Below are 15,387 nucleotides of genomic sequence, written 5' to 3' on the forward strand. Positions count from 1 at the left end.
CATAGTTGGATTTATTCGGCTGAACTTCACGAAAAACTTCCAACTAATTCTTTGAATTTATTTTAAGATAGATAACAACATCTTCTTTGGGTTAATTCAATGCTAATAATAATAACTAATAAAATACTAATACTAGTAAATAATAAGACTAGAGGAGAGGGGGGCAGGTTCGTTCGTTTTAGCTTTTTGGCACTCCAAGATTTTTTTTGAAGTGCAACCGAATATATTTTTGTCCGATTATCTGGAATGATATTTCTGCTATAATTATTACTTTGTAGAATCTCGTTACGTTCATCCCTCTCTTTGCATTTACCATTTTCCTATGAGCTATTTTTGTCCGGACCTGCCTCAGATCGGGGGTAGGTTCAAACATGGCTGGGGTAGCTCCGGAAACCATTATTTCCCATATTTAGGAGTAGGCCAAATTTTTATTTTGCTTTTATTTCAGATACATATTAAAATTCGGTAGTAAAGAGGTAGAAAAAATGGTAAAAAAGTTAAACCTTCTAGCGAAGGTTCTGGATACTGCCCAGATTTACCCCAAACGTCATTGCTGAGGCAAACTGAGCAGTACCTCCATTAATTGTTGGACGTGGTAGTTTCAGCTCTACGTCTTTAATATTAATGTAAGCAATGTCATCCACATCTGGAAAAATTAACTTCAGACTGCTGCCTAACATATTCCTCGCAAGCTTGATGTTGAGCTCATCCTTCTCAATCTCGAGCAGAAGTCTGACATAGTAGATGAACGAGTTTTTATTCTCAAACTAAATTAAGACAAAATACTCCGGAAGCACTGTCTCTAGATCAACAGGCTCTTCTCCCAAATGTAAACTCTCGTTCAAGTCACTTTCATCCTGATATTGTGTTACCGCTGGGTCTGAATCGGATTTGTGTTCTTCCAGAATAGGTTTCAAAGACTTCTTGTGTTTTTTAGCTGACTTTTTCCCCTTTCCTAATGTGGCTCTTTCTTCCTTTGCTCTCTTCCTCGTTCCTTTCTTCTTTAGCTTGTCTTTCTTTGCTTTTGCAGCTGCTTCGATCGTGTCCTTTTCGGGAGTATTCTTGAGTACCTTTGAAGCCCCTTTCTTACAGCCTTTACCGTTGGTCTTGCGGGGTGGAGGTCTCAGATATGGTCTAATGTCTTCAGGGAGCAGATTTGAAGCATTTTCAGTTGCTGATCCAAGAGGTGAGGTGGATGTTTGATCTGTATCGTCACTTTCGTGACCTATAGCTGAAGGCTGTTGCCGTATATTACTTAGAGATGTCGAAACAAAAGAGTCAGGGCTGGCAGTTGCCACTACTGGTAATGAAAGCTGCTCTGGTCTGTCCCTAACTGATGCAGCATAGAAATCTTCTTCGCAAAATGCAGTTGTGCTGAACGGCCAAATACCGGACTTATAGAAAAGCAGATATGATGTTCTGCATGGTAAAAGCCGCTGGATATACCTTACTGACTAACTTACCTATGTCGGTAATTTGGATTCTCTGGAGCGGGTGACTGGTCATCCAGTCGCTGAAAAATTTCTTTAGTGGTGCTCTCCTTAGGGGGGCCATACACGGCAACGTCTAGTAGCTGGAGTTGATGGCTGCTGCAGCGGGAAAAGAAAGTAAAGCAGTACCGCTCTCCCTCTTTCGCAAACATAATAAGCTCAAAGCTAATGTGGCTTTCATGATTATCTAGTAGCAGAAGTATAGGGTATTCCTTGGTTCACCTTACATGCTTTTTGAAATGCTTGATAGTCTCCATGAACGTGCTAACTGTCATCCACCATGTTGTGTGGGCTAGATCCAAGCTACCAGGAGGGCTCCAAAGAGGAAGTGTGGCTTGTAGGTTTTGCGCGGGAAGACTAACACGGGTGGGATCGTTCCACCCATGGCGTTAATAAAACAGCAGATAGTTGTAAGCTCGCTTCACTCAGCTGATGATGCCTGTCCGACTTGGTTGACAACGGTTCTAGCAATAACTTTTGGGTTCCCCATGACAGTCGTAATACTTGTCTCGTCTAGGTTCTAGATACGCTCTCCAGTAAATTTGTATTTTTCGAAATCAAGCTTAAATTGTTGTAAAACTTTGTCACATTTGAACAGTTAAAGCTTGAACTTCGTACAGGACTGCAGATTTCTGCCTTTCTCAGTGATAGTTTTGCAGAGCCAGTGTCCGGACCTGTCCCTATGACGGACCTGCCCCCCTCTCCCATACTACAACGAATAACAGCTCATTACAGTAACAAGCCACCTGAAGCCAACAGAGCCACGTAGAGTCCTCTTCAGTCCCAATCTGTTCAAAACTTTACTCCTTACTACCTCAAATAAGGTTCTTTTTTCCTTCAAATTCTGTCTAATAGCCTCTTACTACCACATTTAGGGACAACCTACATTTTGTTTGGCCTATGAACTGATGGCCAAAAAGAAGGATTTCAGCCATCATCACTCTTCATCCGTAAAGTGTGACCTAGCCATTTTAAGATATGTCATCATAGCCCTAGAAAGTGGGAGCAAACCATAACACTAGAAAGTATAGCCATAGAAAGTGTGAGGAAACCACATTGTTCAAAGCTTGATGTTTGATATACAGTTATTCAAACGAACACTTAAAATACCCATAGAAAATTCTTCTAGAGTACCTCTAGCCCATCATCTTAGAGTCTCTAAGTTTCCAGATCATGCTTGACCGCTGTTAATACCAACGCTTAAAATATTACAATTTTAGTTCGAAGACTTACCTTCCTATCCTTCCATTGGTTTTAAACTATATTAGGAAAAACTATATTTCAAATGTATTATCAAACTAGCTTTTGTTAAAAATCAGGTAAGAAAAATCAATAATTGAAATTAGTCCAACTCTTTCCGAAGTTTCAATGACCTTTACATTTGCAAAAATAAACGGGTGATGAACGAGCGACTCTGGCGAAATCTGCAAGGACGGTTACACTATCTACGAAGAAAGCAGTCGCTCAAAAAACAAGATCTGGATGGTTAACGACCCTGCTTCCGATTTGTTTTTACCGTTTTCTGACGTCGTATAATTTGATGATTGATTACATTTTTGTGGGAATGTGAAATCTTTTTTATTCCATAATTATCTTACGAGGCCGTATCCAGCGAGGAAGGTCACAGGGTTTGACCTCCCTCCAAAATTTGTGTTTAACTCGTAACACTTAACAAAAATGTATATAAACCAATTATGATGTGCTTTTTAAAGTCTTTTTGTGTCCCCCCCCCCGAATACAAATAGACCTCCCAACTCTAAAAAATCACGTCTTGATGACACTAAATGCACCACAATACACTTAAAATTCAGTGGGTTTTCAAAATACCCATTGTAAGTTATGAGCCTGAAAAAGTTTTAATTTAAAAAAAGGTGAAAACATCCGAAAAAGGCAGTTATATTAAAGAAGATAAGACCATCACATTCAACATGTCAGATACTCCTACTAAAAAGGTTTCAAGTCCCTAGCTTCTAGAAGTGAAATTTCGTTTTTCCCTTTTTTTTAGAAGGATGGTTTCCATGGTTTTTGTTTATATTTTTTTTCTTGGGGTTATCGTATCGAGCCTTTGGTCCTATAATATCGAAAGAGGGTTCAATGGAATGAAAATAAAATTTCTAGTGCCCTTTTTTAATAGCAAAAGAGACCAGGCCGCAATCAAGTGGCGTTATCTACCGTTGGAGGTGCAAAACATCCTTTTTGGCTTGAAGAAGGCCAAAATGTTATCAAACGAAAATTCCGAAACTGCCAGTTAGTTTGAGGCTACCGAATCAGTTTCAGACATCACAATTACAGGGTGTGCATTTGCTCCTCAAGGTTTATGCAGTCCAAAGAAAATAAATAGTCAAATAAACGATTATTTTTAAGCTTCATTTAACTGAGTTTATTCGTTTGAGACTTCACATATTATGCAAAGCTCTGTATAACTACAAAATTCCTTAGAATAAAGATTGTTTGGGGAACTCCCTCTAAAGTTTTGAAAGTAATGTCACTGAAAAATTTTTGGGACATTTGGGACCTCCTAATAAATATTTTGGGGAGAGTGTAAACCCTCCATCAAAGGTCTCCATCTCCATCAAAGGGATCAATTGGATGAATATGGAATTAACCCCTGATATCCATTTATTAAAATCCGCATAAATCCATTTAATTAAAAAAGTGCATATACAGAATGGTGGCTGAGGGGATGAAAGCTCTCCTCCTACTGCGAAAACGATAGTTTATTTGGAAAAATTCCGTTTTATTTTGAATAGCAAATACTCTAGATAAGCACTTTTTCTTAAAGCAGCACTATACAAAAGTTAAACTTTATTAATTAAATTTAATAAAACGAGAACGCAGAATAATGTTTCCTATAAACATAAGCGTAGCCTAAGATTATTTTTCTTTCCATCAGCCCTCGGCAGGTATGGTTCATTGAGAAACTAATACAAAGATATACCTCATTTCAGTTTTGTTTATGGTGGGTCCAGTTTTTTAGTTTTTACAGGAATTTTGTTTCTATTTATAAATAATTTTAACGGTTTTGGCGCTTATTCTATTAATTCTTAATCTTTAGGAGGCGTCAACGGGAAACGTAGATGGAATTCCCTTTTTTTTCAATAATAAAAAACAATTTTTATGTGATAATTTGAATAAGAAGTGCATCGATATTTGGAAAACTTTGGTATTTAGGATGGATAGTCCCAAGTTCTTCCCCTGGCCTTGATCCTCCCTGGTATTGATATTTGTTTAAAAAGCTACCCCATGTAAATCAATAATATATCGTAATACGGGAGAAAGTTTTAATTAATTTTCATGGTAGTAAGCTTCATGATTTTATTTTGTGAATTTATTGCCCCATGCGAGTAATCACACAGTTTTCACACACACTATATTTTTGAAACAAGCCGTCGAAAATTAAAATTTCCAAAAACAGAACAAAAATCAGGATGACTCTTCTTGATACAAGGCGCACCTCACACTTATATATCCTAAGGGCCACTCAAAATCCACAGGTCGAATCGTTGACATGACTGATTGGAGGCATAATGAAGTGCTGGCAGGTCTTCTTTAACTGAATGAACAGACCCCATACTTAGACTTCGCATTTCATGCAAGATATTGGCGTTTCATGAAAAACCTTTTATAAGATTTTTATGTCAATTTGATGGGATATAATTCTTGAGTTTTCAATGCATAATTTATTCACCGAAACTAAGTGGCTGTTTCAGACATTAGTACAGTCAATAGATTTAAGACACAAAAACAACTTCATTGACAAGATGAAATATCTTACCATACTCTGCAAACAATTTTATAAAATTAGCAAGGTACCGAGAATAAAAACTGATTAGTTGCCAGATTTTTTATTTTTTTTTAATCGAGCTTGTTTTTTGATCTTCTGGCATTTTAATCAACTGTTTATGAATTTCGCTGCGCAATAGAAATTATTTTCTTGTGTAGCTGTAGCACACCTTGTATTGGGTTCAGAACGTGACCATCAGCGAGAATTATTTAACAGTGTTTCAAGATTTATTCGCGAAAAATCACAAGGTTTAATAAATAAAATAATATGATATTGGAAGTAACAATCACTATGCTACTAATAATACTACTTCTATAACTACTACTAATACTACGACTACTAGTATTTCTGACAACTCAGTGCAGCACCAGGGCATCCAAGGCCAGTGGAATTCCATAGGGTCCTTCACTACCCCAAACCTATCCGAAGATTCACTCTTGCCCCGTTTCATGAAGTTCTAATTTTCTCTAAATCCTTCCTTATGACCTTTTACCCGATTTGGGGACGACTTGCTTTGTGTTTTGTCCTAGATGAATGGCCAAAAAAGAAATCTATGGACATTTGTCATTCTTCATCCCATGTCCTAGCCACCTCAAGTTTTCTTTTACTATCCATAGAAAGCGGAATAGAACCATAATTCTTCCAAACTTTTTCAATTGTTAAAGATTACCCTGGACCTTTGCAATTCTACTTTTTACATCTTCACCCCACCCACCACCTTTCCTAATAATACCACCAAGGTAAGTGAAGGTGTTCCTTTGAGAGTCTTCTTATTACCCGAGATGACCTCTTGACCTTGATTTACTTTTACTCTACGGGTAAGTCACTTGCTTTTCTTACTATCAATTTTCAAACTAATTCTTGCACCCTGAACTCTCAAAACCTCCAAAAATAACACTCTTAAAAGGAAAACTAAATTAAATTCCCTAACTGTAGAAAATTTTCACATTCCCATTCAATACCATGCTCTCCCATAGCATTTGCCTTGTTTATTAGGATACCGTCTATCAAAATCGTCAGGGATAGGACACAACCCTTTTTAACTTCTGACTCAACACCAAACCAACTACTAACCTCACTTCCTACTTGAACCTCAGCAATATCGTCCTCGCACGTAGCACTAGTCACTTCAATGTACTTATTTGGTGTACTCTATAAGGGTAGAACCTTCACTGAAGTTCTGCTATCTATTGAATGAAATGCTTGTTTATAGTCTATAATGACTAAAGGGGTCTGATTCTTCTGACAGTTCTCGATTATTAATTTAAATGTCAAATCCTTCCTCAAATTAAGCTGTTCGTCTCTTGAAATGTATCCTCAACATCTCTTTGTCTATTAATGTATCGTCATGCTAAGTAATTTGCATCTAATAAAAACCAGGCTAACGCCTTTATATTCACCACACTCACTCTTATGACCTTTCATATAGAGGGGCTTAATTAGAGTTTTCTTGAAATCACTTAGTGTTTCCCCATTTTCAAAGATCATATTCATAATCTTTAGTAATTTGTCTTTAACTTTGCAACCACCGTATTTACGAAGCTCATTTGCCACACTATTGGTACCTGAGGCCTTATTATTTTTAATCCTTTTATTGCTGTCTCTGACTCCTCTTCACATAAAAATGTTCCTTCGCTTCCAAATCGTCAAAGATAAATTCATTTTTTGTACAAGTTTTTCACGGTTAACATATGGTCGAAATGTTCCGCCCATCTTTCTTCGAAAATTTCCTTAATTTTGTATTTCTTTAATTAATGTTGTAACTGTACCCCTTTCAGGATGGAGGCCTGTCATATTGGATTAAGAAAGGAGCACCAGCTGAGAAAATAATCTTTGGCATCCCATTTTATGGAAGATCTTTTACGTTAGGTAGCTCTCAGAACACAAAACCTAGATCCAGTATTAAGGGACCAGGGAAAAAAGGGAAGTTTACCAAAGAAAAAGGGTTCCTTGCTTACTATGAATTATGTTCTGATCTGGCAGATGGAGGCTGGACTGAAGAGAAAGACCCCGTCGGCAGCCCATACGCTTACAAAGGAGACCAATGGGTAGGATACGATACTGAGGAATATATAGTCGAAAAGGTAAGATAAATCCTTGTAAGAGCATCAAATTCACATCTCAGTGGCGACTAGGGTTGGTTCTAATCCGAAGTTGAAAATTCACTTCAAGAAATATAATGTTCATGGTATAAGCTCAAATGGCTAAATTTAAATCTTTCAATTTTGGCAGTTATTTGCAAGATCAACTGTATAATTTTGCAATGCTAATTTATGGCGGGAAACATAACATTTTTTGGGTAAACGGTCAGAAGAGCAAAGAAAAGATAAGGCAATGAAACTGGGAAGAGAAAGTAATTCCTGAATGAAATCTACTGAAATATCTTGGGTGTTTGCGGAATGCGAACCATTTATTTTTAGCTACAGGGGTCGTTTCACTTTTGAAAATGATATAAGGGGCCCTTAATAGCCTAAATGCCTATACCTTCAACCAAGCACGGTTATTTGATAATGTCCTAACAGGCAGTAAGTGTGTCTCCATACTCTCCAATTGGTCCCTTAAGAAGTACAATTATTGTTAGTGCGAAATCGGCGATCATGACATTCTATCTAAGACACATATTCTTGCGAAGTCTAAGTTTTTATGATTAGACAGGATTTGGTTCTTCACATTAATTCTTTGACTTCTGTTCTGCATGAGTATTATTAGTCATATACGTATTTTTTAACTTCCAATATCTTACACAAGCTCATATAATCGACGGACCGGAAAAAATTGTACCTACAAATAGAAGCAAAATTTCCGTTTGTAGTATTTTCCCGCTCCTGAGTCCTGATTCAAAGATGTGCATTAGCAAGGCTGTATCCAGATTGAGGGGGTAGGGATTTTGAGCCTCCCCTCCCAAAATTTTTGTCCGGCTCGTAAAAACGCAACAAAAATGAATATAAAAATAATTTTTATAAGTTTTTTTTGTAAACCACCCGGAAAAAAAATCCTTTTGTGAACAGAGGCGCCATTTGGGGGGGGGGGTGGGCAAATGCCCACCCCAGAATTTTCCAGGGGGCCCAAGCTTCCACCAAAAAGGGTCCAAAAGTCACCAAAAGTCAGATACATAATCTAATTCTCAAGTTCTGTCAAATGCCCGTTTCCTAGATGATTATATTAATATTATAAATTCTGAACATTTGCAGTAATTCCTCTAAGTTGATAGACTAAAATAGGTCAGTTCCTGGCCTATCATTTCTTGATGGAATCGTTCCTTGTTATCTTCCAATTGCACTACATAGAAGCAATTACGCGAGCGACACAATTGCCGTCTCAGCAACTCCATGCCGTCGCCGTTGACTTGGTTATTTCTCGATCGTGCACCCTGATTCAGGGCACAAGAAGCAAACTCACCGACCTGCGTTCAGATGCTTCATTTGTATCGCTTTTCAAGAAGGCTAAAGAGTTTGCAACAGAACTCGAAATTGAAGTACCTGCTGTGAATGGACCCGCGACTAGACCCTCCTCTGCTGGTCAAATAGGACGACCTTGAAGAATTCAAAAGATCACCAAGCATCAGAAACAATTTGTGACAACTTTGACGCTAGGAAAGAATTTCATCGAATCTGGAAATTGTACTACTACTTTGGCGGATGTAATGAAGCAATAACACTTCAAAACTTTTGACCGTCTACTAGCCGAATTTGACAGAAGGCTCACAGATAACTTGCCAGTGCTGAGTACGCTCGAAGCCTTGGATCCAAGCTCAACCAAGTTTATGGACACAGAGCTGCTCAAGCTTTTCTCTTCCCTTTACGGCGAACTGCATATCGACAGCATTCTTCTCGAATCTCAAGCTGGTATTGCCAAGCGTTTCTTGCTCAATGAGGAGAAAAAGCCAGAAAACTTCCTAGACATTGACCATCTTCAGGCATTACCAGTGGCTTACTCAGAAGTAATTAAAGTACTTCGTATTGCTGCCACACTTCCTGAGACAACAGCGAGCAATGAGCGTTTGTTTTCTAGCCTAGAAATAGTGAAAAACTACCTGCGGTCTACAACAGGAGATGATCGTCTCAGTCACCTCCTTTTGATATTCGCAGAGAAGGATTTAGTAAAAAATTTGGACTACAACCAGCTTGTTGACGATTTTGCAAAGATGAAAGCTCGACTTGAATGTTGTTATATTTTTTTTTCTTGTTATGTTTTTCCTTTTTGTAAATATATTTGATCTTGAAGATTTCTGCTAAAGGGACACTGAGATTTTGGTTACAACCCTCAGCATAACAATGGAGGTTACTTTCACCGACGTATTGTTTACTTAAATAAGAAAGTCTCTCTCAGAGGAATGCCAGCCTGTAGTCTGGTTGAATTTTCCACTTTCAGTTTAATCACTTAACCTCGTTGATTGTATTCTTCGTTGTTATAATTAATCTTAGAGGTCAGTGTGGCTGAGTTCCACATTTGGTTACAGTACATTTCCATGCAACACACGGGTGCTGAAAATGCATTTTTACTTAGAATATTCGATCAATGTGCTGCCAAAACCCGGATTTTTCATACGCGACACAAAGTGAATCGGGGGGGGGGGCAGATGGAGTTCATGTCCACCCCAAGATTTGGCCCAAATGGCGCCTCTGTTTGTGAACCCCCTACACCGAAAAAAATCCTGGAGGCGACCCCCTGCATAAGTGTTACCTGATCCCTGGTATAAGACGACGCAGCCATAAAAACGAAAATGCACTCAAACACAATTATATCAACAAAAATGCTCTGAAGGTGCTCTTTCCCACTCAGATGCCCAAATGGTGCAAATGTACCCCCTTCGGTAACATTGACCTACGTGCGAGGTTATCTAAACCAATGATCATCGTGTCACACAAACAAACATTAAAAAAAAGACAAGCAATTCCTAAATTAAAGAAAAGAGAACTAAACTGAGCAACATCAGAAACGAATAATAACGCTGATTAAATACTAAGGCTTTTGGTACGGACAATGAATCTATTCAAATTAACAATTAAAATAACTAAAAGCCCTTATGATACTGAGTGCAATTTAGCGAAATCGTTTAAAGACTTAAGCATATAAGAAGAAGCGTGATAATCGTCCTACCCATAAACACGGAAATTGAATATGCATCTACATTTATATTTGCATTTCACTGCTGAATAGTTTGGCATTAACACATATAATATTATAATCCTATTGGAAGCAAATGAAAATTTTCACAGTTACCGTTACATGATTATTTCCTAATCTGACAATGACTTACTTAGAAGGTTTTGGCGTCCATTGTGGTAAGACAAGTTTGGAATTTTATGCTTCTTTAGGATCGTTCATTTTTTTTATGGGAAAGGCTTGTTATACCAAAACTTACCAGGTGTATTTTGAGCATTCGAGATGAGCTACGCCCAACTATGTCGAATCTTCCATACAACAAACGCGTATGGATTAAACTCACCCCCTAGGAATACGGACACAAGTGCCAATTTGGGAGTAGGGGTGCAATAACCCTCCTCTTATTTTTAAAACCCCCACCCACCCACCAACACTCTTGTGAAGTTAAACCCCGGATAAAAGAGTTTTTACCCGTGAAAGATCTTGTAACTCAAACACTTTTTCATGTTTTGGCACTTGTATGATATAGCCCCGATCTAATATTCTTCATCTAAGTAGAACCTGTTTCTTTGACGCTCAATCCTAATGAAACATAGATAAGCATGATAAAAATAAATATTTTAGAAACAAATTCGGACTATATATATTTGCACATTAGGGGGGGGGGATAAAGCATAGTGAGTCTGCATGTCTAATGTATTAGGTACAATAATTCTGCATATTATAGAACAAGAATTGTTTTCTAACAACTTTGGAAGTTGTTTTCTAACTTCCAAATACTTTACCCACCCCCCTAATGTGCAAATACATAGCTCAAATTATATATATTCCATCTATTCAGTCACTTCTCTTTGTCTTGTCTCATGCTAAGCTAAAAAAAAACTAACGAAAAAAGTGGTTCTACAATGCGTCAATGGATGAACAACTTGAGTGGTCGGGACTATATCATACAAGTATCTACGTTTTTGCAGGCTGAATATTTTCCACAAAAGAACTAATTAAGTTTTAAAAGGGAGAATTATTTGTCTATCCGAAAGTTGTATTTTCTTGCCTGTCTAGATTTGTCGCTCTCATTAGCAAACCCAAGGAATTAGTTAATCCGTTTTTTAAAGACATCTATTTTTCTCCCAAGAAATCAAGAATAACGCATCGCCTTGAGAAAATGTCGAAAAATAAAATAAAGGAACTAGAGATTATTTTCTAAGATAGAAGTGAAGAACAGTATGTACACATATAATTCTATCATTACAAATATAGATGCGAATAATATAAGTACAAATATAGATACAATAGATCCTTCCTTTGGAACTGAAGATAGCGAAATTTCGCTATTCAAGATCAGACAACTAGACATAGACGTTTTGACCTACTTTCAGATTTTTATACTTTTACAGGAAAATTTGGCAAGAATCCAGATGTACAAATCTCTATCGCGCTTTAAAGCTCAATTCTTAATAACCGTTCTTTTCAAATTACTGCTGGAAATATTAAATTTTAGAATTTAACATTATGTTTGAAACAGATGCTTTTTTTGTCAAAAAAATATTGATTCTTGTTCGTCACACAAAATGTTTGCTATTATAAGCTTCTTTCTAAAATCCATTCCTGATCAAAAATTGTATAAGCCTCCATAAAACCTCATTCAAGTTTGCCCTAATAACTTTTAAATAAAGCCATTGTCCCCAAGCTGATTGCTGTTCCTAAGGGTGATTAAGTAAAAAACAAACAAGTTTTTATTAACTGAAAGTAAGGAGCGACATTGAACCTTAAAAAGAACCGGAATTACTCCGTGTATGAAAGGGGCTGTTCCTTCCTCAACGCCCCGCTCTTTACGCTAAAGTTTGACTCTTTCTCTCAATTCTACTTTATAAAACAGTAAATATTTTTAGCGTAAAGAGCGGGGATTGAAGAAGGAACAGCCCCTTTCATACACGGAGTAATTTCTGTTGTTTTAAGGTTTAATGTCGCTCCTTACTTTCAGTTAAAAAACTTTTTTTTAATTTAATTTCTGAACGTTTTTGAATTAATGCATGTTTGATTTTGGCTCTCCACAAATGAATAATTAAAACGAAATTTGCGTATTAATTTTTTTGCTAAATGGTTTTCTCTTAGTTTTGATCAGACGATTTTGAGAAAAACGGTGGGAGGGGAAGCCTAGTTGCCCTGTAGTTTTTTGGTTACTTAAAAAGGCAACTAGAATTTTTAATTTTTAACGAACATTTTTATTAGTAAAAAATATACGTAACTTACAAATTGACTTACGTAACGAACTTCTATATTCGTACATTTTTATAATGTATATGAGGGGGTTTGCCCCCTAGTTAATACCTCGCTCTTTATACTAGAGCTTTAATTTTGCCCCAATTCTTTAAGATTGACCCCTGAATCACAAAGGCTGTAGAAAAAATAGTTGAAATTACTAAAAACACTTTAGCGTAAAGAGCGAGGTATGTAAGAAGAGATGAACCTCCATATGCGTAATAATCTCTGTTCGTTTTAAGTTTTAATGCTGGTCCTTACTTTCAATGGAAAAAAACTTTTTCATATTTATTTGTATTGTGTTTTAAAAATAATGCTAGAAAATCCTGCGCCCCCTTCATGGAATTTCTCTTCTCCCATGACAAATTCCTCCAAGGGAAGATCCTCCCACGTAGCCCCATCACCGCAGCCCCCCAACTAAAAAATCCCCATGAAAAGGTCTGTACACTTCCAAATAACCATTACTGTGTGTAAACGCTGGTCAGAGTTTGTAACTTGCAGTCCCTCCCCCAGGAACTGTGAGGGAGTAAGTCAGCCCCAAAGACATAGTTATTATTTGTTTCGACTATGCTGAACAAAATGGCTATCTCAAAATTTTTATCCGTTGACTTTGGGAAAAATGAGCGTGGGAGGGGGCCTAGGTGCACTCCAATTTTTGGTCACTTAAAAAGGGCATTAGAACTTTTAATTTCCATTAGAATGAGCCCTCTCGCGGCATTCTAGGGCCACTTGGTCAATACGATTACTCCTGGAAAAAAAACAAAAAAAAAAACAAATAAACACGCACCTGTGATCGGTCTTTTGGCAAAAAATACTAAGTTTCACATTTTTGTAGGTAAGAGCTTGAAACTTCTACTGTAGGGTTCTCTGATATGCTAAATCTGATGGTGTGATTTTCGTTAAGATTCTATGACTTTTAAGGGGTGTCTTCCCCTATTTTCTAAAGAAAATAATAAGGCAAATTTTTTTAGGCTCGTAACTTTTGATGAGTAAGATTAATTTTGATGAAACTTATATATTTAAAATCAATATAAAAATCCGATTCTTTTGACGTATCTATTAGCATCAAAATTCCGTTTTTTAGAGTCTCGTTTACTATTGAGCCGGGTCGCTCCTTACAACAGTTTGTTACCATGAACTGTTTGATTGAACAATCCAGGGTGCATCTTCACTGTTTTATTGCAACAGTATTGTAAAGTTTTGGCTCTTTTATTTGCAACATTTTTTATAATTGGGTTGAATCATGTTAAATGAGAAAAATCAGATATTCAACTAAAATGTTTCTTGGAATATAATTTTGGCCGAAACAAACATGTAAAAGTACTAGCAATGATGACGCCAAGTACACCAATACATTAAATATAGGGGAAGAGACATGGATTTTTCAGAAATATACAATTTTTTTCCAAAATATAGGGGGGGGGGGTAAATAAAATTGCCAAAAAATGTATTTTTCAAAAGTTAGGGGAGGGGTAATTACCACCACTGCTCTCCTCAGTCGATACCCCTGGATGAAGAACAGTTTTTAGTCAGTGTTACATAGTGGCCTAGTCTTTCGGACTCTAAATCTTATCTTCTTAGTGAATGACACAACACACTTCCTTCAAATCTGCGAAAATATTCACAAACATATTTTTTTCTTTTTACTGTAAATATTTGCAGTATCATTTATATCCGGAGGAACTATGTCCGTTTGATGAATACAAATATCTCATTAGAAGTGTGTCACTTTAAATAGCATATATCCGAGATACATCCTCAATGACTTTAGACGAGTAATTTTATCTGGAAACTAGCACAGATAAGGAAAAACTGTATTTTCCAATTTATATTTCGAATAATTGGAATTTCTACAGCTGAATGTTCAAAATACGGATCTTTCAAATACGAGTCAAGTCTTGATAATTTTTTTTTTGGGGGGGGGGGTGGCCAAAATGTATTTCTCAATATCTAGGGGGTAAATATGTCAGTTTTTCAATGACAATACGAAAAAGCCATATTTCAATGAAAATAACCCCCGGACAGGTATTTTTTATACCTCTCCATAATTAATGCCATCGTGATATCATCTTTTCTGTCCACTATTTGCATTTATTCAATTAACCAGCTTACTACCATTTTTTTACGAACACTTTTATATTTTTTTAAATGGTAGTTTAGTTTATAGAAAGCTTTATTTAAATGGTATCACAACGAAGCACTTCTCTGCGATTTGTGTAGATTTATTCGGGTGGTACTTCGTACCTAGCAATTAAGTTGAAATATCTTGCAACATTTGGGATCAATTAATAATTGTTGGTGTTTGCAGATGAAATACGTAGTTGAAAATGGCCTCGGAGGGGCTATGGTTTGGGCTATTGACTTGGACGATTATAGAGGAGTGTGTGGTAGCCGCTGGCCATTGCTGAGAGCTTTAAATCGTGGACTTGGAAAAAGTAAGTTTTAATTATTGTCTTTAGTAGTAGCGTAAATTGGAGTGAGAGGGACATTTGTGTCGCTAAGATTCCTTCCCCTAGATTTTGAAAACTACTTTTTTTGGGAGGGGGGAAATGATTGAAAAAATAATACCCCCCAAAGATTAAAAAAACATTTTTTCCCCTTTACATTTCCGTGAATCAACGAAAACGAATCTGGTCACACTACATCGATTTTCACTTCATTATGCACTCATTTCTCAGCTTACATGAAAAAGGATAGCTCATAACTGTATGCATATTTGTCAATTTAGGGTTTCCTCACTTAAAAATG

The 15,387-nt window shown here is 36.8% G+C and overlaps 1 protein-coding gene across 1 annotated transcript in view; it reads left to right on the top strand.

The window, feature by feature from the left end:
* LOC136027672 (probable chitinase 10) overlaps positions 1-15,387 on the top strand; it is a 231,098-nt gene that overhangs the window by 38,502 nt on the left and 177,209 nt on the right. The window contains 2 exon segments of the mRNA XM_065705119.1: positions 7,053-7,358; positions 14,948-15,074. Of these exon segments, the coding sequence (XP_065561191.1) occupies positions 7,053-7,358; positions 14,948-15,074 (433 nt within the window).

This window comes from Artemia franciscana, chromosome 5, assembly GCF_032884065.1.
Source record: "Artemia franciscana chromosome 5, ASM3288406v1, whole genome shotgun sequence".
NCBI lineage: Eukaryota > Metazoa > Arthropoda > Branchiopoda > Anostraca > Artemiidae > Artemia > Artemia franciscana.